The sequence below is a fragment of the Phodopus roborovskii genome, unplaced genomic scaffold (genome assembly GCF_943737965.1).
Source record: "Phodopus roborovskii unplaced genomic scaffold, PHOROB, whole genome shotgun sequence".
In the NCBI taxonomy this organism is placed as follows: domain Eukaryota; kingdom Metazoa; phylum Chordata; class Mammalia; order Rodentia; family Cricetidae; genus Phodopus; species Phodopus roborovskii.
Genome location: NW_026126625.1, coordinates 5,801,039 through 5,826,526, shown reverse-complemented (window position 1 = coordinate 5,826,526; position 25,488 = coordinate 5,801,039). Strand labels below are relative to the sequence as shown.

The following is a 25,488-nucleotide window of genomic DNA, read 5'->3' as shown; positions in this document are numbered from 1 at the left end:
CACACATCTACCAAAGGTTATGTCCTGAGTTCCATCAGAGAAAGGACAAAAGCCTTGTGCACCCTGAAGAAAAATGGCTAACATTCAGCTCTGCAGAGTTGTGGCCCCTTCATGCTCTTCCACAGCCTTGAAACAGGTGTGTTTCCCAGCTCTCCCTGGAGATGAGAGCCATCCATCCATAGCTGCTCCCCAGCAGACAGCCTGAAGCCCCTCTCTAAAGAGGCTCACTCAGGGGGCCTGGGATACCCCAGGAGACACTGGCTCCACAGCAAGTGTCTGGTCTGGACTATGCCACGCCTCTTCATGTCCCAGAGGTGACACTCACTCAGTACAGGAATAGGGTGCTGTGTGCACAGGGGATGCTGGGAGAGAAGGAAGAGTCACATTTGGAAGCAGTTCTCCTGCTGAAGGGATTTCCCTGAGACAAAAGCATGTCTCTGGTCACAGCTGCTGTCCCAACTGTCTCATATAAAACTTTTCTATGATGTGTTTGTTTTTGTGCATCTGTGCTGGTGGCCGAACCCAGGGTATTTATGATACTTTAACATTCCCATGTCTTTTCTCTTAGCAGCCAGGGGCTCTCTTTCGTGTTATACACGTGTTATATCCTTGCAACATGGGCAGGTCACATGACCACCAGAGGCCCCATTCAAGACTTGTGAGCAGGCGTGTGTGTGTGTGTGTGTGTGTGTGTGTGTGTGAGTGATTGAGACACTGACACACATGCTTTCTGCTTTCTTCACATACCCTTTATCTCTCAGTACTTCAGTATGTAGGGATTTTGAAATCTCTAAATAGAGGAGAAAGATTGCAATGCACAGCATAAACCATTCACTCCCACCCTAGCAGACATTAATAATCAATTATACAGTTTTGCTGATGATCCCAGATTCAGTGTCAGAATCCTTAACATTATATATACATTTGGCAGGTCAAGCCTCTGTAGTGGAACCCGCCAATGGTCCCTGCCCTAGCAGAGACATTCTGGGGGCTGGAGAAGTTTGGGGTCCTGGTTTCCCAGGCTCACTGTAGTGTTCACTGTGAGCAATATGGATTTGTCACCATGGGTTACCATACAGAGGAAGAAGCTACTCACAGCTTTGAAAGGTTAAGTTGAAGTGAGAAGGAAACCATGGGTCAGCTATGAGCCAGAATGGGATAGTTAGGCCTAAGAGGCTCCAATTCTGCCTTCCTGGGCATAAGGGCCTTTGGGGGAGGTGGTGATGGCTGAAAGGCGGGGGAAAACAACTGGTGACCTGGCGTCAGGAAGAAGAGGGAAAGGGGTGAAGGTTGGGTCTACCCACCTAGGTGATAAGAACGTGGCTGCTCAACTGTTCATCTTCACAAATTACTTTGCTTATGTGAGCCAACAACTTGTAGGCCACTTGTACTTTAAGACTTACATATTCGTTTTATGTGCATGTGTTGTGGCTGCTGAGGGTATCACATGCTGTTACAAGCAGAGGCCATGAGAGAGTACAGGGTCACCCTGGAGCTGAGAATCAGATCTGGGTCCTCTACAAGAGCAGCCAGTGCTCTTAACTGCTTAGCATCTCTCCAGCCCCTTTGCCTTTGTGTGCCTGTGTGTGTGCAAGTGTACATATGTGCACATATATGTGTGGAGGCCAAGTCAGCCTCATGTGCTGATTCCCAGGAGCTGTCCAAGCTGTTTTTTGAAATAGAGGCTCTCATGGGGGCTTGGAGCCCACTGATTGGGCTAGGCTGGTTTGCTAGAAAGCTCCAAGGATCGACCTACCTCCCCAGCACTGGGGTTCAAAGTGCATGCCATCATGTCTAGCTTTTTACACAGGTGTTAGGGACTGATTTCAGGTCCTTATACATGCACAACATATTTATTTATTGTGTGCATATGTGTGTGTCTGTATCTCAAACAAACTAATAGGAATTGGCTCTCTCCTTCCACCACATGGGTCCTGAGGATCAAACTCAGTTTCTCAGGCTCAGCAGTCAGTGCCTTTAGCTGCTGAGTCATCTTGCCGGCTTTCTCCAGCCCCACCTATCCCTCTTCTATAATCATATATATTCTGCCTTTTCCTAAAGGGAAATCAAAGGTTTTGTTATACTTTTGTGATAACAAGAATTCCAAGCTATCCTCTGCATTTCCGGTCATTGTATCCACCTGCCTGTACTCGGTCCTCACATCTAGGAAACAGAGAGGCACCCTTGCGTCCTTAGGAGTTCCACAAACATTTCACACAAAAATCTTCTAAGTTTCTCTTCTCTATGTGTGGTGTATGTGTGTGTACAGTGTGTACATGCAATGGCCCAGCTGCAAGCACAGATGTTTTCTTCAATTGCTTCTTTACCTGAATCTTTTTAATTTTTTTAAAAAAACTTATTATTTTCTATATGCATCGGTACTTTACTTACATGTATGTTGGTATGAGGATGCCAGATCCCCTGGAACTGGAGTTACAGACAGTTGTGAGCTGCCATGTGGGTGCTGGGATTGAATCCAGCAGCCAGTGCTCTCAACCACTGAGCCATCGCTCCAGCCCCTCCACCTGATTCTTTGACACTCACTGAACTCAGCATTTTGACCATGCCCTCTGGCCAGTAGCCAGAGAGCAGATGGGATCCAACTGCCTCCTCTCTCAACTGCACATCTCCATACCCAGCTTTTGCAGGTTTGCAGGGAACCTGAACTCAGATCCTCATGTTTACACAGCAAGCATTTACCCACTGAGCCATCACCCCAGGCCTCAAGGACATTTCAAAGCTAAGTTTTTACTATTGAAAAAAACTAATTTCAGTTATGTTTCTAATACTCTACTAAAATTTCTAAGTATGAAAATAAGTAAAGTCTCGGGCTGGGGAGATGGATGGCTCAGCAATTAAGAGCACTGGCAGCTCTTCCAAAGGACCCAAGTTTGATTCCCAGCACACATAGCCGCTCATAACCATCTGTAATTCCAGTTCTAGGGGATCTGATGGTCTCTTCTGGCCTCCATGTGTGTCAGGCACACACTGTGGTGCACAGACACGCATGCAGGCGAAAAACTCAACACATAAATAAGTACACCTAAAAAAAAAAAAAAAAGTTTACCTGTGTATTACCCAAACCCTCTCATCCAGGACCTGGGGGTGCTGGAATGAGGGTAACAGCGGGACAGGAGGGACAGCCATGGCCAGTAGGCTTACCTTGTGGGTGAGGGAGTGCTGCTTGAGGTGGTGTATCTGGCTGAACTCCATGCCACATTCTGTGCACACGAAGGGCCGCACATTCTGGTGTTTGAGCATATGGTTTTGTAGCTGGCTTCGGTAGTGGAAGGACTTGTCACACTCGAGGCACTGGTAGAGGGTGGGGCCCTGGTGGGAGGCCAGATGGCGCTTGAGCTGGGTCAGAGTGGAGAAGTCTAGGCCGCACTCGACACAGACGTGGCAGCGGCCACTTTCGTGCTTTACCTCGTGGGCCTTAAGCTCGCTGGGGTAGGCAAAGCCACGGCCACAGAAGTGACAGCTGTAGGGCTTGACCTCAGAGTGCAGCAGCATGTGGCGTTTGAGGTGGCTGGTCTGGGTGAAAGCCTTGTGGCACACCTGGCACTTGTGGGGCCGTGTGCCCTGGTGTGTCAGCAGGTGCGTCTGCAGGTGGCTGGGTTGCTTGAACAGCTTGCTGCAGTGTGGGCATGAATGTGGCTTGATGCCATTGTGGCCCAGGATGTGCGTCACCAGGTTGTACTTGGATGTGTAAGACTTCTCACACATGCGGCACTGCCAGCGTTTCTGGCGGTCGCCCGCCTCCACTAGGTAGGAATCATCGATCTGCACATTGATGTCCAGCCGGTCCAGCTGTGCCTTCTTGTGCCGCTCCACTGTGGAGCCTGCTGTGTCTGCCTCGAACTCGCTGGACTCCTGCCACACAAAGCCCTGTTCTGGTTTGACCAGCTCTGGCGGTGTCATGGTGGGAGGCTCAGGATTGCTCAGGGGGGCCAGGTGAGGCGGCTCAAAACCACATTCGGTGGGCAAAGTCTCTGGTCCGGGTAGTGCCATGCTGGGCTCAGGGAAGCCATCCCGGGTTGGATCGGGGAAAGGAGGATCGAACGGGGCCATGTCCAGCTCTGGCCTTGGAGTTCGAGGCAAGTGCCGGAGTGTCCGCGGCTTGCGGCTGAAGGCGCTGAGGTCGATCATCTTGACAGCACTGCTCTGCACCAGGGTCTCGCAGCCACCACTGGCCACCTCGGCAGGGGCCTCTGAGGGTCCCAGGTCCTTGTCATCACCAGGCACAGATACCTCATACACTTCCTGCTCCTCTTCCTCTTCTGTCTTCTCAAACTTGACCTTGGGTACCAGCCGCACAGGGGGGCGTGTCTTCCTCCGGGTGTGCTTCTCAAAGGCTGCCTCTACCTCCAGCACCTCCTCTTCCGGGGGCTCTTCCAGGGCCCGCCCATTACAGGCCAGCTGATAGATGTCAGGTCCTGGTGGTCCTGGCTCCCCAATAGCTGTCCCAGATAGTTCTGGCCCTAGGTCTGGGTAAAAGGCCTCAGCACTTATGGTGGCTCCAAAGAGCTCATTTTCTGAGACCAGGCCCAGCACAGCAGCCTGAGCCAAGGACAGCACCACCACAGCGTCCGTCTGTGTCCCTGAGTCCATGAAGCCCTCCATCCCGCGGCGGCTAGCTAAGAGGGCATTTCTGTGGGAGGAAAGGGGCATATTAATACCGTTAGTTCAATGCTGATTGGGCAATAGACTCAGTGAGGACAAGTGCCAGCTAAATTGGGGGGGGTGGCTCTGATGTCATGTGACCCCTGCCTTGAGAACAGGATATGATTGTCCTAATGGGGAGCAATGACAACCTCTGTGTATCTAGCCAGCCCCTCCATCTTCTGAGAGGTCCTGGATAAGCCCCACCCCCTAAGTCTTCCCAACTGTAAAACAGGGAGGAGGGTGGATTTCAGTTGTAATTGTTCCTCTTCCTTTGAGACAGGGTCTCACTATGTAGTTGTAGTGGCCTAGAACTCATTGTCCTCTTGCCTCAACCTCCCAAGTGCTAGGATTACAAACGTGTGCCTCCACACCCAGCTGTTCAGGAACTGATTCCTTTCCGCCTCTACCTTCTTTGGTGGCATATGCATGTATGTGCAGGTGCATGTGCCATGTGTGCACCTGCATGAAGGTCAATGATGTCGCCAACCGGCAAACCCAAGGGATTCTCCCAACTCTGCCTTCCGGCTCTGGGGCTACAAGTCACACTTGGATCTTTAATTGGGTCCTCATGTTCGTGTGGCCAGCACTTTACCCACAGAGCCATCTCCCCAACCCATGTTCAATGGCTCTGCAACAGTCTTAGAGGTTCTTCATGGGGGCCTCAAAAATCTGTCTCAAAAGCACAAACATAACTCTATTCTCTGTTTTTAGACAGGATCTCAGCATGTAGCTGAGGCTAGCCTGGAATTTGCTATCTTAGAGCCTTAGCCTCCTGAGTGCTGGAATTACAGACATGTGCCTCCAAGCCTGGTGATTTATGAATGAAGTTGAATAGCTTTTGCAGAGCTGGGGATTGGACCCAGGGCTTTGAGCATGCGAGGCAAGCACTCTTCTACTGAGCCATAGCCCAGCCCTTCTGTTTTCAAAATTAATTACTCTATTATTTTAAGACCTGATTAAAAAACCCACCTACTCAAAATATAATGTACCACATTCTAAAGCATGTCAAGAGTCCCATGGCTGTGCTGCTGGGGTAATTAATTCTGCACAGGCCCTGGGAGGTACTGAGGTGTTAAACAATCGTTGCCATTAGTGATGGCATGGCTGCATGAATGAGGATTTTAAATATATATAATAGAAACAATACAGCATACAAAAATAGATCATACTGGTTTTAAACATGGGCTACCACTGGTCAGCCCTAATGCTAAATAGTCTATCATAGGAATCATTGTTTTTCCTAATTAACTAAATGCCATCCATATGCATAGATATCCAAATATACTGATAAAAAAAAAAAAAAAGACAGCTTTAGCTGACATTGGAGTTGCGCCTCAGATCTGATGTCTACCGACTGTGAGACCACTGTCTGATTGACTGTTAAAACTAGATCCTTCGGTACCCCCTGTCCAGTTGTAAAACCAGCAAAGGTGTCCTCCTTTCTCCTGGCTGAGCACCATGAACTCCACCTTCCCACATGTAGGGCACCACCCTACTGCGGTGCCCCTTCCCAGCACTGTTTGGGTGCTCTGCCACCAGTCTGCTGGTTCTTATGCCCACATCAGCTTCCCCAGGTCTGTGCTGTGGGTGCCTCCTTCTGGGCTTCGGATGTTCATGCCCCTGTGCCTTGCCCTGGCTCAGTCCCTAACACCCCCCAGAGAGAGAGGGGGGCGGCACTGTGGGCTGGCTCCTGCCTGCTCTGCCCCCTGCGCCGGGCCAGGCACAGGGCTGGTGGACAGCCCTTCCTCAGGAAGTCAGCTTCCTGGTGCTGCCCTCCCCCAGCACTAGTGGAGCTTCCTCTTCCTGAGGCTGGCTAAAAATACCCCAGACAGGAATCCGGCCTCCTTGCAACAGACACGAAAGATTAGACTATTAAGCTCAGAGCCGCTTTGGTGCAAGGGTCAGTAGGAATCCTGCTGGGACTTTAGGGTCCATCTGGAACTGACCAGGCAGCTAAGATTACTTCTGGACACCCTCTACTCCATGACCAGCTGTACCTGACTACAGATTTCCCATTTCAGTCACTTCTCATTGATTACAAAAGGTCATTTCTGTGCCTCAGTTTCTCCATCTAAAACACACAAGAGAGGTACCAAATCCTCAAGAGCATAATTTAGTACAAGGTTCTTAGTTGATTACAAAGCCCTAAAAGAACATAGCTTTATCATCTTAGATCCTCAGGAAGAGGACAGTCACAGGGCTGGAAAAATGTCCCATCCTTGGGCCCCGAATTCAGCAAAGCTTGGGGTGATTTTGAGGATAGCTATCAGGAACTGTGTGTAGAGAGAGAAGGTAAACAAGACAGGGGCTCTATCCCCATGGAGCCCACAGGAGTCCTGCTGGGTCCATCACAGCTATGTCCAGTGCCCACTAGCCACTGCTGCCTTTCCCGAATATACTAGGAAATGTCACTGCTTGCCATACCAGCCCATCCCAGATGCAGCACCAGGTAGCAGCCCAAGTGTGTGTGATGGCTTCAAGCAAACAATACACTTAGCACATTTCCTAGGTCTTCCCAAAGGCAGAACCCATGGGATAGAGGGAATGGCCAACCATGGCAAAGCCTGTGCTTGGAACTTGGTCCTGGAAGCTGGGTGTGATAGCACACGCCTATAATCCCAGCACTTGGAAGGTAGACTAGGTTTGGGAGTTCAGAATCATCTATCCTCAGCTACATACTGAGTTTTGAGCAAACAAGAGTAACAACAACAAAGAACTTGAGTTGAATACTGAGGTCAGTCTTAGGCTTGCCATGTCCTAATGTGTCCCAAACCTCTCAGTTCCTTCATTTCACTCCTACGGAGGTTCTCTGACTTGAAGCAGACTCAAGATGACATGTGTGGCTTTCCTCAGAAGCCCAGATGTCACAGACACCCCTGCAACCTCAAGAAAATGGTGCACATGTGGACGGAGTGACCACTGACTACCGCCAAGCCTGCCTGAGGGAGCAGGAGTGTGAGTCTGTTCCCCTGTTGTGAGAAACATCATGCAATTAACCATCCAAACTGGGGTCCCCTCCAACGAAGAAACTCCCCTTACACATCCAGGGTGCAAACCAAGCCTATCCCCAGCCATTTGGACTTATCGTGCTCCAAGAATGGGTGGTTTTGACTGGAGCCTGCTCTGGCTGTCAAAAGGGGCTTGCCCAGAGTCAACAAGCTTCAAGAGGCAAGGGTGGGGGCTTAAAAACTGTCAATCATGAGCTACAGACCCAGCAGAAGCTCTACAGCTTATCATCACTGAGCATTCCAAACCCCATTTAACCCTACTCCACAGGCTGGGGAATGGTGCCTAAGCCACAGTGACAGGAATTCTTAATTAGCAGAGCAGAGCTGGGTGGCACCAGACATCTCTAGCACCCAGGGCAACTCCAACTGCAGAGCAGAGCTGGGTGGCACCAGACATCTCTAGCACCCAGGGCAACTCCAACTCCAAGTTGCCAAATCTGGAGGTCAGATTGCCGGAGCTCCCCAGGGGTACCCGAGGCCAGCAGAAGCCTGAAACCTGGTGGCAAGGGAATAATGTCCACATGGTCTGGTCTCTTGGGATAGCCATGTGCATGCATGAGTATATATTGTGTCTGCCCAAAGGGATGTGTGTAGAGGGGACTCTACTGAGAGGTGGAGAGAAAGACAGATCCTAAGTGACTTGCTGCTCTGCCTGTGGGTCTGATGGACAGAGATAAGTGGAGGGGGGTTGGCCTCCAATCCAGCATCCCTTTCATCCTCTTGGACCATTTTTTTTTGGTTTAGTTGTCCCCAAGTGCCCTGGCTCCTTCTCACAGGCTAGAGTCCTTCTGTTTGATGCCCTGGCCCAGACTGCTCAAGGCGGAAGAGCCCACAGGGGATCACACCATTTGTGGCACAGGGATGCTGCCGGCCCCCAGGGCCCTCTATGGCTCCTCCCTTCTCAAGGCAAAGTACTGGGGATCAACCAAAGCTCCTGACAGTGTCCAAGAGAAGAGAGCTTGGAAGGCCTTGTTCTTCCAAACTGTGTGGGGTGGGGTGGGGTGGGGATGCTGCAGCATCCTTTAGTGCATGCACCTCTGCTAAACTCCTCCCACTTCCCAGCCTGTCTCCCCTCTCCCCAGGGTGTGGAGAAAGTAAATGTTAAAGACATGGATAAAGAGTAGCAGGCAGAGTGCAGTAATGCAGGAGTGGGCTAAGGGAAAAAGAAAAGGGGAGGGAGAAAGAAGGCGGGAGGAGACGGAGAGGGGTAGAAGAGGGGGGAGGGGGAGGAAGAGGCTGTGGAGGGTAAGAAACAAAGGCAGGGAGGGGGAAGGGGACTCACAGTGACACAGAAGCCCAGGGCTGCCCTATTTCCCAGGGCTCAGCATCACCTCTGGGCCAGGGGGTCAGGCCTGATTCTGGGGAGGGAGTAAAGTCTCCCTTTGAGAACCAGCAACAGGCTTCTCAACCCCACAAGGGCCCCCAGCTTCTCACTGTTACTCCAAAAGTGCTTTGTCTCTGTTCTATGGCTCCAGGGATGAGTGATAAAAGCCCAGGGACCATGGGCAAGTCACCTGACACCTTGGAGTGTCCCCATCTATAAAACAGACACAAGGGCCGACTTGGAATCTCAGGGTTACCAGAATCTAAAGCCGACGTCCTAACTGCCTGCCACACAGGCTCCCTTCATTACACAGGGCCCTAGTGGCGCCTAGCCTTCACGGAGAGCCTCTCATACCCCTGTGTAAGGATAAAGATGCTTGGCTGGGTGAGGGTGGCATAGACTTTCCATCCCAGCACTAGGGAGGCAGAGGCAGGAGTATCTCTTGAGTTTGAGGCCAGCCTGGTTTACGTAGTGAGTTCCAAAACAAAACAATAACAACAAAATAAAATATAGAAAACCAACCAAAGTCAGGGGCGTTCACAGGCTTCTTGTGTTCTCCCTAGCTGCTATGACTTAATTTCCCGAGGGCCCAAGAGGACCCACTCCCCAGTTAGCCCCCAGGCCCTTCTTCTCAGCCTTAAATCATGAGGTTACTTGGAGGCTTCAGCGGAACCAACTGAATCTGCACACATTTACCAAGCCCTTCCCAAGTGCTGACAGTGTATACAGCAGGGGCCAAAATAAAGCTCACATGGACAGGTGGAGCCTGAGATCCTGCAGGCAGGAGGTGCAGCTTTTCTGTTCCCAGGGAACAGGAAGTCTCAGTTAGGGATTGGCACTCACCCAGACCTCCAGAATCTTTCTAGCCCTGTGCTATTGGGAGGAGATGGGGCCCAGGCCCTGGGGGCTGGAGAGGTACATCTCAGAGTGGGGCAACACAGGTAGCCGGAAAGGGAGGAGCTGAAGAAACACTCATGGGGAATTCACCTGGTAGCAAAACCTCTCTCTGGGCTTCCCTCTGTTGTTCACATGGTAGACTCAAAGGTAAAGTGCTCACATCCTCAGAGAAGAGGAAGTGAAAGCCCAAAGCTGGGTGCTTGTGCAAACCTTAGGTTCCCTGCCACAGCCACCGGCCCACAGCATTGAGGGGCCCAGCGGAAGTGTAGCTAGCTGGATTCTCTTTTCCTTGGCTTCCCCTTTTCTGAGTCCAACTCCATGAACTGCACAGTAGCTGGGCCATAATCCACAGACCACACAGAGGTCTAATATGTGTCAGCCCCTGCTCTGTTTGGACAATCTGTTACCTGGATGGTCTCGAACTTGTGGGCTCAAGAGGTCATCCTACCCTACCTCAGCCTCCCAAGTACAAACCATACCTGGCTAAGACCTCCCCTCCCAACCCCCAGTATCTCATGCTGCAGCCCAGCCTAGCTTCCAGCTCGAACATTCCTCACCTGGCCTCCCAAGTTTTAGGATTGATTACAGGCGGGCACCACAGCACCAGGCCCTCTGCATCTTCTTCTTTAGATGTATCTTTTTTCTACTGTAAAGGATGGACACCCACATCACCTTAGCCTTCGGTGGAAGCCCTTTCCTTCAACCATTTTTGCCTGGTTTTAGCATCTCCACTGCAGGGCTGGAACTTTGGGGCCCCTCCAGCGAATGCTGTCATCTCACAGAAGTGAAAAGCAAAGCCCTAAGGTGCCACACTACAAGACTGACCTGGGAATCTGACCCCTGGTATGTTTTCCTTCAACTTTAAACTTAACACCCCTGCCCCAAGAGTTCTGGGCAGGATTAGATGGCTGTCCCTTGCCCTCAAATACTAAACTGGAGTGGGGGGCAAACAAGACCCGGATTAGGCAGGCAGGATGCCAAGCCTGATCTGGACCCCATATTCAAGTCCCATTGTGCTTGGGATCAAAGGATCCGTGCGCCTGCCTGGCTTATCTGTGCCCCTGTGACCACTTCCCAGTACACTGCTTTCCTTTTCCATCACAGACCTTGCCTGCAAGTGACTTTGCATGTGTAGTTCCACATGCCAGGCATGCTCTTTCTTGTTCTCCAGCTTTCTACTTCTAGCAAGTGTCACATCTGCAGGAAATCTTCAGCGTGCCACCCCACCTGCCGAGGTCCCACCCTCTAAGTTCCTTTTCCTTGCCAGGTGTGGTGGTGCACACCTGCAATCCTGCACCTGAGAGTTCAAGGTTCACAGGGCTACACACCAAAATCATTTCTCAAAAACAAAACAACAAAACCCCTTTCTCTTCTTAGACGTTACCATAATTTTTAAGGGCTTGTTAATAATCTACTTATTATGACAATTACTGGCTTGGTATCTGACATGCAGTTAGGTGACACTGCCCAAGGACAGATACCTTGCCCACTTGCTTACCCCAGCAAAGCTGTGCAAGCACACAGACTCAAGGAGAAAGGGGCTGTTGAGGGGCACAGCTTGGAAAGCTGCCACTTGAAAAGCCTCAGCCTGGCCTCCCTTTCCCTGGGTGGACGGACCAGTTCTTCTCCCCAGGGGGAAGGACAGCAGGCCTCCTGTTTCTGGAATGTTCCATGCCTTTCCTAATTCTGGAAGTAAAAACAGGTTTTCTAGACAACAAGGATACTGTCTGTGCCAGGCCCCCAAATCTCCAGTTAAACATCACAGGGAAAAACAAACAAAACTTTGGCTCACAAGTTCAAGGGACAAAGATAAGAATCACAAATGAGGGCCAGCATGAACAACCACTGGGTGTGAACTTTGCCAGGCCCTTGGATGAGTACACTTGAGCAGCCCTCTAGGAGTAAGGGACATTTCCACCTCACCAATCCAGAACTAAGTAAGGCAGTCCCTGTAGGTTGGGTGAAGGAGGCTCCCCAGGGTCTCTTCTGAGATCTGGACAGGAGAGACTTTCAGGGTCACCTTATCCCTCCTTTGCTTGCCTATCTGGACCAAAGGCCCTCTCATGGCCTCCCTTCCTCTTCATCTAGCTTCCTGTCAGGCCCCTCCTCTGCAGAGTCCTCTGCCTTCTCCATCCTGTCTTCACTCCCTCCATTCCTCCCCTCTTCTGTTTCCATGGCAACCCCATCCTCCGCTCTGCCACTCGGTCTTGCCTTCCCATCTCATCCCTTCCTCTCCTCTTTCATCTCTCCCATCATCGCAGGGTAGAGTCCAGATCTACCCCAAGTCCTTTGCTTCTGGCCTTTTGTTCCCTTTTACTCTCCTTTTATCTCCTCCAATGTTCTCTTGTCATCTCAGAGTGACATTTATTTATCTGTGGCTTAAAAATAAAAAGAAAGAAGGAAAGGGAAAAAGAAGCCCTAGTCGATTTGGCATGGCTTTTCCAATTCAATCCCAGCCTCCCTTCCTATGAGCCAAAGGGTCAAAGCCTCAAGGGACCCTCTGCCTACTAAAGAGTGTTCCCTCTTTGACACACAGTTGGGGGTGGGGCTTGCTGGGAGAGGCACCCTACTGTAGCCTGAGGTACCCTCAGGGCAGAGCAAAGCCCAGACAGGCCCAGAACCCACCAAGATGCCGCCCAAGGTAGGAACTCATAGTGTTTAGAGAAACCCAGCCCAACCTTACAACAGCCTGAGGCCCCTCACCCAGGCACACCTTGTCTTGCAAAAACTGGTGCATGCCTTGAATCCCAGCATTTGGGAGGCAGAGGACAGTCAGAGATACACAGAGAAACTCTGTCTTAAAAAACAACAAAAAAGAACTGGATCCTCAGTGGACCCAGCTCTCTCCCCTACAAACAAGTGGTAGAAATCACCAATTCTTCAAGATTCCCTTTTTTAGGGGTGGGGGTGTGGCCTAGTAGTAGAGCATTTGACTGGCATGCAGGATGCCTTGGGTTCCTCTCCTGGGAGAAGGTGGGATTGAGGGGTGTTTTCCTAGTGTCTTCCAGCTCCCACAGACTGAGCTCTTAGCTAATTGGTTGGGGCAAGGCAGGGAAATGGACATTTGTATTTTTGTGTTTTTTGGTTTTTCAAGACAGCGTTTCTCTGTGTAGCTTTGAAGCCTGCCTGGAACTCACTCTGTAGATCAGGGCAGCCTGGAATTCAGAGATCCACCTGCTTCTGCCACCCAAGTGCTGGTTGTATTTTTATTTTACAGATAGACAAACTGCTGTTTGTCTGAGTCACATGGCCAGTGTGGATGGGCTTGGGCCTATTGACTATGCTCTCCGTTATAGACTTCATTTTTCCCTGTACTCCAGGACACAGCAATCCCAGCCCAGCCTCCTCCAGGACACTACACTGTTGTGTTCAATCTAAAGTGATCAGAAACAAAGGTCAGGGGATGGATTATGCTGGTGATTATGCTGATTATGCTGGTGGCCTGGAATCTCAAAGCAACTGAGGTTAGGTTGGTAGAAATGGTACCAAGTCCTCTGGTGATATGGAGTAGGATGAAGGGGCCCAAGCACTGTGAGAAACCTTGGTTATAGCGAGTAACATTGCATGCCACGGAGGTGCCCAGACCCTTCAGCCTCTGAGTCCTGGGCTTTCAGGTCCCAGAGGGAGTCCTGTCCTGTCAATGCGACCCACAGAGGTGCCAGGGACACTAGCACTTTCCTTGAGCTGTACATCCTCTGGCAGGTGACTCAAGCTCCTGGGGGAAGGTCAGAGTCCTTAGGCCAGGTGTTTACTTTCTGAGATCATGGACACAGGGACTGGTACCTTGGTAACAAAACCCCTTTTACAAGCTGGGAACAATGGTGCATACCTGCCATCCCAGCACTTGGGAAGCTCGGGCAAAGGACTGTGCTGTAAGTTTAAGGCTAGCCTGGGTTACAAAGTGAAATAAATAAATAAACCAACAAATGACATAGACTAAGTCAGGAGAGGAAAAGAAAGAGAGAAGGAAGAGAGCAGAGGGAAGCGGAGCTGAGCGCGCGCTGGGCCGGTAGGTGAAGGGGCAGCGGGGTCTAACCCCACGCCTACGCTTTTAAATGAAAGCCGTGAGGCAAGTGCTGCAATCTGCAGTTAAGGCTGTGTGCAGGGAGACTCAGGGATGGGAGCCATTGCTGTCATTATTGCTGCCAATGTCATTATCTACTCTAAGGGGCAGGTGGGTGCTGGCTGCATGCTGGCAGGATACAAAGACCTTCAATATCAGGGACCTCAGTTTATTAGACAGAAAACAGAAGTGCAAAATATCAGACAGGAAATGACTATGGGGTACCCCAACAAGGCAGAGTAGTATTGCCTCCCCACACCCATTTAAGGAACTGGGAATGTTCTCCCGTGTAAAGCAGCACTGTGGAAGAATTGACCTGAGCTATAGAATTAGACTGGAGTCTACCCCTTCCTGCCACGCTGGCTTGTGTGGGCCTCATCACCTGACTTAGGGTATAGGACATGCTTCCTACTTTCTAGGTAGGTGGTCAGGAGGTGGAACAGATGCCTGTTGGATGAATGTGACTGATGGGCACACTGCAGGAAGGTGGGTGGGGAAGCTTGGTGATGGATGTTTAGGAAGCTGCCACTCAGACAGATGCAGCAGGCACAGGGTGGAGAAATGAAGGGAGAGAGTACAGAATAGCGGGAGACAGAAGCACTGAGCTGGAGGGCAGGCAAGAGTGTAGCCTGTCTTGGCGCCCTCTCCTTTCACACGGCAGCCGGGGTGACTCATCTGGGGGCCTCCCTCCATCCTTGCAGCACTGCCTCTGCGAGCTGAGCTGGCACAAGAACCCACATTCATTTTGCAGTCATCCCCATACCCAAGTAAGGTCTAGGTTTATGCCAAGAGAAGTGTGATTTGGGTCTACAGGGGGAGGGACAGCTGCAGAAGTCAGACACATACACACTGGCCACACGGGGAGACAAGGGTAAGCCCCACGCTAAGAAGCGGAGGGCCTCAAGAATATGTGTTCTGCCCTGGACCCCACAGTCTGTGGAGGGATACACATGTGTGAGCAAAGCGGCTCAATGAAGGAGCAGGAGGCTGGGATCATGTCATTAGGGCATGCATTCTGTGGGCTGCTGGGTCTGCAGGAACTAGATGCTAACAGAGGAAGGGGCTGCTGCAAGCTGCAAAAAGGTGAGCGGGGAACCTGTACGAGATGGAAAGTCAGAAGTAGGTAAGCCTCAGGCGGTGGCCTTAAGGAGGGGGGGGGGTGAGATGCCCAGAGAGGGAACTGTTCTCTTCTATCTGGATCACGAGGAGATTTGTGACAAGGAGCAGGGTGGTGGCTGTTCCTGTAGTGTGTCCAGATGCAGACTTTGAGATGTATGGGTGTGGCCTAAATGCCCAAAGACTTTCCTCTCTGTCAATGATCTTATGTCAAATGAATGCCTGGCCTTCCCTGAAGTGGAAGAGCTTCCTCCCTCCGGGCTCTCCTTGCTGTGGGGTCTGAGGGCTAAGTCAGCTCAGCTTCCTGTACTCAGAAAGAGGGCGGGTCTACTGGGGAAACATTTCAGTCTGTAAAGTACTAGCTGTGCAAGCATGAGGGCCAGAGCTTGGACCCCAGAACCCACATAAACATCCAGGTATAGAGGTAGTCACCCGAACTCCAGTGCTAGGGTGACAGAGCCAGGAAGGTCCCTACGGCTTGCTGGCCACCTAGTCTAGCCAAATGGATGAACTCTAGGTTCAATGAGAGAACTTGTCTCAAAAAAGAAAAAGGAAAAAAAAAAAAAAAGTGGAAAAAATGGTGAAGTGATTGAGGAGGTCTACACACACACAGAGAGAGAGACTCACACACATCACATACACACTCATACACAGACACACATACCACACTCTCTCCCTCTCCGCCCCCGACACCACACACACAAAGACTAGATGGATTAAGGTATGAGCATATCTATTCACCAGATGCAGTGCTCCACAGTTTACAAGGTCCCTTCTGGCCTGATACCACTGGATTCTCCCTACCAGGGGCTGCACTGGCCTGGCATGGACTGTGCACACTCTGCTCTTGTTCTTACAGCAAAGTGCCAGTGCCAGCATAGCAGACTGGCTGGCTGCCCTGAGAAATAGTGCCAGCCCGTGCACTCTAATGCATTATTTCACTTAATCCTGACTAGTGTGGGGAAGCAGAGACACAGAAAGGTTCAGAACAGTTTTCAAGCATTGCTTCTACAGCCCGGTGTCCCAGACAGCTGATTTCAGGGATCTGGGCAGCTTTCAAGAGCCTGCACAGCCATTTGTATAGCTGGCTCTTTAGATCGTAGTGTCTTCATGGGAGGACTCAAGGAACAATGGACTGAAAATATTCTGAGAACGTGTAAGATGGCTCCTCAATATTCTTGAGGACCTGAGTTCAATCCCTAGGACCCACCTGGTAGAAGGAGAAAACTGATTTCTGCAGGTTGTCCTCTTATCTCCCCACACACACCCCCCAACACACTCATGCACTCACAAAACAGTAAACAAATAATATAAGCTGGCTTTATCTCCCCTCTCCCATGGCTTGGGGAACACCGTAGAACTCAAGGGCTGGAAGGAGTGCTGTGCTGTGTAAGCTGTCCTCTGCACAGGACATGGCCATTGTGTTCATGAAGCCACTGCAGCTTGGTCGCCTGCACAAGGTCAAGCTGACAGAACCAGTCAGCTTTCCAGCAGGCAGCACTAATTCATCTGAGTGTCCTACAACACATAAACAAAATCCAACAAAAGGACACAAAGGTATGGGGGAGCTCGCTAGGGGATGTCTGGGGGAGAATTAAGGATGAACGTGATCACAATGTATGTGCAGGGGCTGGAGAGATGGCTCAGTGGTTAAGAGCACTGACTGCTCTTCCAGAAGACCCAGGTTCAATTCCCATCACCCACATGGCAGCTCACACCTATCTGTAAGTCCAGTTCCACCAGGGGATCTGACACCCACAGCAAAACACCAATGCACATAAAATAAAAACAAATAAATTTTAAAACCACGTGTGTATATGAAATTGTAAAGAATTATAAAGAAGAAATATTCTTTTAAGCTTGCTTTATTTAAAGAATGTTCTTAAAAGTTATGGAGGGGGCTGGGCATGAGGACTCACCCCTGTACTCTGGGCACTCAGGGCTGGTGCAAGACTGCCACGAATATACCAGCAGCCTAGGCTACCGGGACCCTGTCTCAAAACAGCAAAAAGCAAGTGTGATTCCAGCACTCTGGAGGCAGAGGCAGGAGGATCTCTTTGTGTGAGGCAAGTTTGGCTAGCCAGTGCTACACAGTGTGACTGTCTCAAAACAAAAACCCCACAACCAAACCAAACAACAACAGAAGGACAAGGCTGTCCTTGGCTATGTAACCGACTGAATATATTGCTAGCATGACATACTCTTAGTCCTGAGGAGGAAGCGGAGGAGAAGACAATAAGGATAAGAGATGCCACTCGGCTAGATGTGTGCGGTGTACTTAGGCCTAAATGGTTGCGTCTGTACAACACACAAGCAAACAGCACGGTACAGCAGTGACTCATGCAGCAGTTACATTGTGCTAGGTATTATTATAAGTCATCTAGAGACGCTTTAAATCACATGGAGGTTGTGTGGGCTGTGTGCAAGTACTACGCCATTTATGTGATTCCCCAGAGATGGGGGCACGACTGTAAGTCATTTAAAAAGCAGGTTGGAGCCAAGTGTGAGACCACCCATACCTGAAGTCCAAGTACTCAGAGCTTCGGCAGAAGGATATGAAGTGCAAGCTTAGTTTGGGCTACACACTGAGTTCTAGGACAGCATGGACTACTTAGCCGAGCTGTCTCAAAATAAATAAATGGCTAGATAGATAGACAGACGGACCCAAGCAGCCTGATGCGGAGTCTAGTTCTCCAAGGACACCCGCTTGTTGGCCACTGCGAACAAACCCCAATGGCCTGTGAGAGTTTGCAATTATTGACTTTGGTAATTCCATAGCCACACAGCCAGTTCCTGGAGGAGCTGTTTCCTCGGTGCCAGGTTTTAAAGAGGCCGGGAGAGCCAGTGAGATGGCTCAGCTAAAAACATTTGCAGCCTCAGCCTAAAGATGGGAATTTGATCCCTGACCCCTCCCCCATCATGAAAGAAGTATTGCCTTATAGGTGCCCTGTTGGGATGCCAGGAAACAGTTTTGCTCAAACTGGAATAACTTGAAGGCCACCCACACCTGCCCTGGCAGGTGGGATTTGCCAGCAGGTGTCCCAAGAAGCCGGTAGCACCAGGAAGCAGTAGCAGTACCAGGAAGCAGTGGTGGCCCTAAGTACCTGGCTGCAAAGCCTTTAGGCAAGATTCCACTGGGGCCATTTGTTGCTACCAATTCCTTGGGAAATAAATCCTGAGAATCCCTAGGGAATGGTCTCAGAATCTGCACACAGTAGATGCTTAACAGTCCCCACAATTAACCCCCTCCAGTGCCGCCACCCTCTGCCGTGTAGCATCTGAGTGACACTATCCTCCAAATCCCCCACCCCCAAGAACCTCTCTGGTGCCTGTCTTCTCCCTCTGCTACCCTCTGCTAGCCTTCCTTGGCTCTGTGATAGTCTCCATTAATGGCCGGTTCTATGACGACTCAAGGAACACGGATGGGCTCTACCTCACAGGGTCCTCACATGACACAACTGGTCATGGTCAGTATCCAGTTGTCTACTTTGCTAATGATAAATCAATTCATGCTCTGACAAACCCAGGCTGGGTGTAACATACAGAGTTGTCTGAGAGATTCCCGGTAGCTGGGACCCGCGGGCCCAGCAGTAGGTGTGTGACATCCTAGACAAACCCTCCTCTCTCATGTCACCTTGGCTACCATACAGCAGCCCAAGCTTCTCTCCACCAAACAGCTCCTCTTTCTGACAAGCTGAGACCCCCCACTGCCCGCAGTCACCACCGGTCACTGGCTCTAGGACAGGTAACAGGATGGATGGCCAGAGAGAGATCCTCCTTCCTCCAGCAAGAAATGAGTTTGGGTCCACAGGGTAGCTCCACCTGGAGAAAGCTGGCCTGGTGCCTCGGCATCTCTGCCCACTGCGTTTCCCTGCCTCAGTTAGCTTGTTTAACTCACACCCTACCTCAGCCCCTACACCCTCCTGACCCCTGTGCAGATTCCCTTTAGCGCCACAGCAGGCCACAGCCCAGCCCATGCCCACTTCCCTTCTCTCCACTGGGCTCTGTGACCTACCCAGGCCTGCCACTGTTTAGGTGTTTATCACTCCCCACCCCTGTCTACACCCCAGCTTGCCCCATCCTTGAAGCCATGTGCTTTCTAGACTCAAAACTCTTTAAAAGTCTCTTTTGAGTGGCTGAAATTAGGCACACATGGATGGCACAGCGTTCTTTTTCTTTTGAATCCAGAAAGACAAAGATGGCAGCTCCACCCTCCCTCAAGGAACCACTGTAAAAGGGTGACTGCCACAGCTAACTGGCCCCTTTAAGAAAATACAGAAAGGGAGATGCGATTAACACCACCCAGGAATCAAAGGGAGGTGGTACTTAAGTAGTGCTTTGGGGTCTGTAGGAGTCCAGCCGGAGGGTTAACAAGAGCATGGAGAAGGGACCTGGATTTGTAAACAGTCCAGAGACAGGGAACTGAAACCTGAACACACCTGGAGAGGAGTCAGGACAGCTCGGGCCACAACTATGGTTGACCCTGCATCTGGTCCTATCTGGACCCTGTAGGAAAGGAGCCAGTGCTCAGCAGATAGTCTGAGTGTCACTTCATCTTGGGAAAACAGAGGCCTACAGAGAGAGTACCAGGGGAAAGCAATATGGAGTGCTCCCGAGCTGCAGGGAACACTGCTTTATTTGGGAGTCCCCACGGTTGACACACCCTCTCCACCATCCCAGGGCCGTAGGGGACTTGCAGACAATTGTCATGCACCTGTGACCTGGCCTTCTTGCTTGAGTTCAGTCCAAGTGAAGGCCTCATGGCTCCATCAAGGCCCCTCTGGGCCAAGAAGATTGAAAGCAGGTTTTGGGGCATCTGTGTTCACCTCTGACCTCTGACTCAGGGCCATACTGGACTTACCTAGCTAAAGGACTTGGGGTTCCTTATCTGTGTCAACACATGTGTCTTGTCCAGTGTGGGCCTTTCCAAACTCCCTGCCCTCTCCAAGAGGGGGCTGGCACACACCAGTGTCTGTAGAGGGAGATCTGTGCACACAGTGCAATGGAGAGGAAAAAGAAAACCCTCACAAACCCACTCCTCTAACTTCTCCCATCCCTTGAAAACAGAAGCGCTATTCAAACGGAAAAAGAAGACTTAAAAGAAAAAGAGAGAGGCAGAAAGAAAAGAAATGAGGAACTGAATAGAAGAAAAGGGAGGAAAAAGAGCGAGAAGAGAAGAGAGCGATCCCCAGGGAGGTGGGGAGTGCCCAGAATGAAAGGCGAGAGCCAAGGGAAGGAGAGCAGAGACAAAGCGAGGGGGAGAGGAAGACACAAGCTTTAAAGAAAAGATGTTCCAGCGTGAGTGAATGCAGCGTGCGGGGGAGAGAGGAGCGCCTGAAAAAGAGCAGCCCAAAGCGGTGACCCCTCATTCACATAAGGTGCCAATCATGGGGACAATGCCAACCCTTTCTTCTTTTCTCCTTCCCTCCTTCCTGGGGGTGGAAAGGCTGAGAGCTGCAAGTTAATTTCTGAAAGTGTGAGAAGACATTCCGTCCCACTGAGGACAGAGTGCTGTAAAGGCTCCCCTGAACTCACACAGAGCACCCCAGCAGCCATCAGTTTTAGGGCAGCATTGGCTGGCCCTGCCCTCAGCCTGAGATGTGCCTCCTGGGCAGCTCTGCTGGTGAGTGGCTATCTGTGAGCACTGTCCATTGTCCCAGGATACAGGAGCACATGGGGAGGGCCTGAGGGGCAACTGCTCCCCCAGACCTGTCTACCTGCTCCAGCTGTAGGGCAGGACACAGAAAGGTTCTGTATCCAGGGTAACTGTGTGGAATGACTGGGAAACAGCCCTGGCACCCCAGCTGATCAGGCTGGGCCTTGGTCCAGGAGGCTAAGAAGGTGGGTCACTTTTTACACTGGATCCCAACTGTTGGGTCAGCCCTCTAGGGTCGGAGGAGGCCCTGTGGGCCCAGGCTTGCTCTTTGTGCACCATCAGAGAGCTATACTTTTGCTGAGTCATCCAAGATCCAAAGACTCTTAGCAAGAACAGAATGCACCCCACCAGGCAGAGGGTGTCTAATTCCCAGCTACTTGGAAATCTAAGGCAGAAATTTTGCTTTAACACAGTAACTAACTAGAGGCCAACACAGCCAGAAACCATTCTTGTTAGAAGGGAGGAAGGAAATCATAGCTGTCCTGGGCTTGGACTGCAACCCCCTCTTCCCTGCAGCCAGCCACTGTCATGCACTGGGCAGTGCCTGGCAAGTGTCCAGCTCCAGGGTTAGACAATTCTCACACACTGGTGACCAAATGGCTCCCCAACTGTCCTCTAAGATGGCAGGTGAATGTCCCTGGCCCCCTTCTTTGTCTGTCTTCTCTCCCTCATCGTATCTCCCAGGACCCAACGAGTCATAAGACCTGGAACGAGATTGCCTTTACACAGTGGCTGTTTTCCCTTCTCACCGCCCTAATGCTGACTATTGAAAAGTGCTGGGAGTGGAGAGGCTTCAGAAGAAAACTGACTGGCTTATTGACGGATTGATGGATTGATTGATTGAGCAAGTCTCTGCCTTCCTCTCTATTGAGCACTCAGTCTGTGCAGAGAGGCCAATGGCGCGGGAGTGGGATGAAAATAGACTAGGGAAGGAAACCCTTTCTTTACCGGCTCCACCAGGAAATACCCAGCTGGAATAGGCCCCTTAAGGGCTCCAAACCCCAAACCCAACAAGGAAGCTAGAGAGAGAAGGGACATGAGGCAAATCGAGGCTCACAGGGAGGGAACTTGATGGAGCCTCAACCTGCACTCGGCCTTGCACTTCGAGGTGACACACAGATGCTGACATATTTGGTGAGCACCTACCTAAGAAGCTGCAGCAGGGAGCTCTTTGGGGCCTGCGGCTGCCAAGGCTTGACTCGGGTATCGTGAGAGTGAGAGACCCTGTGGAGGAAATAAGGTGGACAAAGCAGGGCACCTGACGCTCTGTCTGTATCCGCCTAGGTGTGCACTCGCACGCAGACAAACACACATTTACCACAGACACAATAGATAATAATTAAAAACAACAACAAAGTTCCCGTTTGTTTTGAGAAGGTTTTAGGAATTTGCTGACAAGTTACACCAACACCAATGTCTGGAAATTAAAGCATAATTACTGCTGAGGCGACAGAGAAAACACCTCATAGATGGTTCCTGACCTTTTGGTGTAGTGTGAGGAATTTGAGACAGAGACAGAAAAAAAGGTTATTTGGTAAGACTTGTAGAGACCATAATTGACGCTTTAAAAATATTTCACTATTTTTCACGTATGTGCCCAGTGCCCTCAGAGAACAGAGGAGGGGTCAGATCCCCTGGAACTGGAGCCACAGACAGTTGTGAGCTGCCATGTGGGTGATCTGGAAGACCAGCCAGTGCTTTAACCCTGGACGGTCTCTGCAGCCCCCAATCCCTTTTTGAAAGAAGGGATAAAGCAGTCAGCTTGGCGTTCAGTTCAGCAGTGAGCAGGTGACTTTAGTAAGAAGGGGAAAGCGATGAGGCACTAAGACTCCTCATCTACAAGGCAGGGGTCCAGACAATGTGAACAAACAGTAAGAGTTCTACAAAACACGGAGGTGAACAGAGCAGGAGGAGCTGCAGTTCTGGGGTGAGGCAGACAGGCAGGCTGGTTCCTTAGCATCTGACAGAGCCTGGTTGTTCTCAAGCTCAAAGGTTTAATGAAAACACAAACACTACAGAGGTGCACACCTTTAATCTCAGCACTCTGGAGGTAGAGGCAGGCGGATCTCTGCAGGTTTGGGGTCAACCTGATCTACAGAGTAAGTTCCAGGACAGCCAGGGCTACACAGAGAAACTGTGTCTCGAAAAACAAACAAAAAAAGCCTGGGATGTGGTGGTGCCCACCTGTAATCTCAGGAGGTAGCCTGGGCTACATGAGACCTTGTCCAAGGGAAGGAAGGGAGGGAGGGAGGGAGGCAAGATGGAAGGATGGAAGGAAGGGATGGAAAAGAACCAGGGGAAAAGCCTTGTAAAACATGCTCTTTAATCAAACCAAGATTACCCTGAACTCATGGGATATCCAGAGAAGAAGCAAAAGGGGCAGCCCGTGCCTCTAAGAGAGAGACTGGACCTCAGAGGCTCCTGCGCAAGGAAACACAGTGAGATGAGCCTGGAGGAGGCCGCTGGGGAAAGCCTGCAGGGATAGCATGTGCTCTTAGAAGTCAGCACAGGGATGTCACCCTGGAAGAAGATGCAGGACAGAGACCGAGGGCCTCGGTTCATATTGGGACCAGATCCTCAGGGAAGCTGGGAGGAGGACTAATAAATGGACCTCACGATGACACCTACAGGAGTTAGTTGTCCACGTGTGTGCATGAGGTCTGGGTTTCCTCACATGTGAGCCCCAGCAAGCTTGCCTTTTCACTTGGCACCATGGCCACTGTGCTCAAGGGTCTTGCTGTCTGGGCCTCACTCACACACACAGACGGCTTCTTCCTCACCGGCCCCTCCATTAGGACTGCAGCAGTTGCCATCTTTACATCTGAAGCATACTTTGCACCACTGGAGCCACATCCCCATCTCCACACCCCTAACTAAGCTCTGACAAAGGAGTAGAGAAACGCAGAGTGCACCAAAAAGCTCAGGGAGTGTGGAAATAAATGTCGGGCTGTACCTGTGTGTCCTTCATTATGCACTCAGCCCTGGCCAGGAACCTTTGGACCCTGCTCTCTCAGGCATCGCTATCTGACTTCCTGGATCTCAGCTTGTGCAAGGTGCAGGTCAGAAGGTGGAGACAGGCATGGAAGGTGTGCCGCAACATTGGACAAGGCGAGAGCAGGCAGCTGACCCGAGCTAGTGGGAGCTCATGGACTCTGTACTGACAACTGGGGAGCCTGCAAGGAACCAAACCAGGCCTCTGAATGTGGGTGACAGTTATGTGCCTTTATCTGATGGGGAGCCCCTGGCAGTGGTACCAGGACCTGCCCCAGGTGTATGAACTGGTATTTTAAAGCCCACTCCTTATTATGGAGTACCTTGCTCAGCCTTGATACAGGAGGGAGGTGCTACTTGGTACACCAGACTTTGCTGACTCCCCACTCTGAGGAGTGGATGGAGTGGATGGGAAGGTGATGAGGTGGGGAATGGGGAAAGGAACTGGGGTTGGTATGGAAAATGAAAACTAAATTTTTAGGGGAAAAAAAAAAAAGACAAAATGGCTTGACAAGGCCCTTCAGGGTAGGTGCCCCCAGCACCTGGGTTCAGTTACTAGTCTCAAAACCATGGCTACATTGCATTAGATTACATTCAATATTCTTAGGCTAGGACTGTACTGGGATGACTCTATCCAGTCCCCAGCTGCCCCTACAGGATGCTCCACCTTGAGTCATAGGGGTGGGGTCCTGGTCCACTTCTGCCTTGTAGCCTGGATGTGGGTCCCGCTTCAACCTCTTAGAACCTATCCATGAAATGAAGACGGCACATGCTCAGCCACCATGGTTTTCTGTGGATCCAGCAAGATAAGATTTATGGTCAGCTGGGGACAGTTATAAATATGTTCCTAAAGCAGGAGGGACGATCCCATTACTCACAGGGAGTAAGAACCAAGGCCACGCCTCCAACCATATAGATACCCCTCCCCTTTTGCTTTTCCTGGAGTTTTGACGGTAAACAACTTGAAGGTTGTCAATTCTATAAATTCAGAACCCATTTATAACAGACTCTTCAAAGTCCACATCACACACGCACAGAGCAGGGGGACTGTTCTGAATTAAAAGCTAAAGAAACAAAACCACCTGTAATTTGCAGACAGGAAAGAGGCACAAAAACATTTTTGGAAGACAACTGGGAAAATTCAAATAGGATGATATAATGAATGGTATCACTGAGTAACCATGATTTTTAGTTTCGGTCATGACACCAGGTGGGAAACCCTGCCTCCTCAGATACCTTGCTTGTGGGTGAAGCCTCACACAATTCACTTTCAAATGACTCAGAACCACGTGACAGGGAGCAAGGGACAGCACACTGCAGGCTCCGTGAGGGTGCTTCTTCACTCGTCAATCAAGTCTGGCAATTTCAAAATAAAACCTTGAGTAATCAGACCTCGTGGGCAAGCTTCGACTTGTTCCTTGGGTCGGCAGGGCCAGGGCTCTAGTTTCTTTTCCCATCTGCCCATGGTGGAGAGCAAACAGCGTTAAGCAGACCAGCGTCCCCAGTCTGCACAGCGGATATCAAAAAATGCTTCGTGGACTAAACAGTGGGGTGAATGGCAAGAGCACTCAGACCTGCCATGGCATTGGCTGTCCAGGGCCCGCCCAGCCCAGCTGCTGCAGGCAGAGAGCACGTCACAATGTGGGCACAGCTTGGTAGCTCAGCATGTGGACTGGCCAGCTAGGCTTGTTGGGGTGATCCTGAGCCCTTGGCTGCTTCCTCCCTGGGGTACCACCTAGTCTCCCACACCATCTCTTTCAGCATGGAC

General features: G+C 50.8%; 1 protein-coding gene across 3 annotated transcripts in view; it reads right to left on the bottom strand.

The window, feature by feature from the left end:
- The window catches only part of Znf710 (zinc finger protein 710), a 66,988-nt gene that overhangs the window by 8,197 nt on the left and 33,303 nt on the right, over window positions 1–25,488 (bottom strand). For all 3 annotated transcript variants that reach the window (XM_051206619.1, XM_051206620.1, XM_051206622.1), the window contains exon 2: window positions 3,163–4,651. In XM_051206619.1, the coding sequence (XP_051062576.1) occupies window positions 3,163–4,651 (1,489 nt within the window). The remainder of the gene's footprint in view (window positions 1–3,162; window positions 4,652–25,488) is intronic.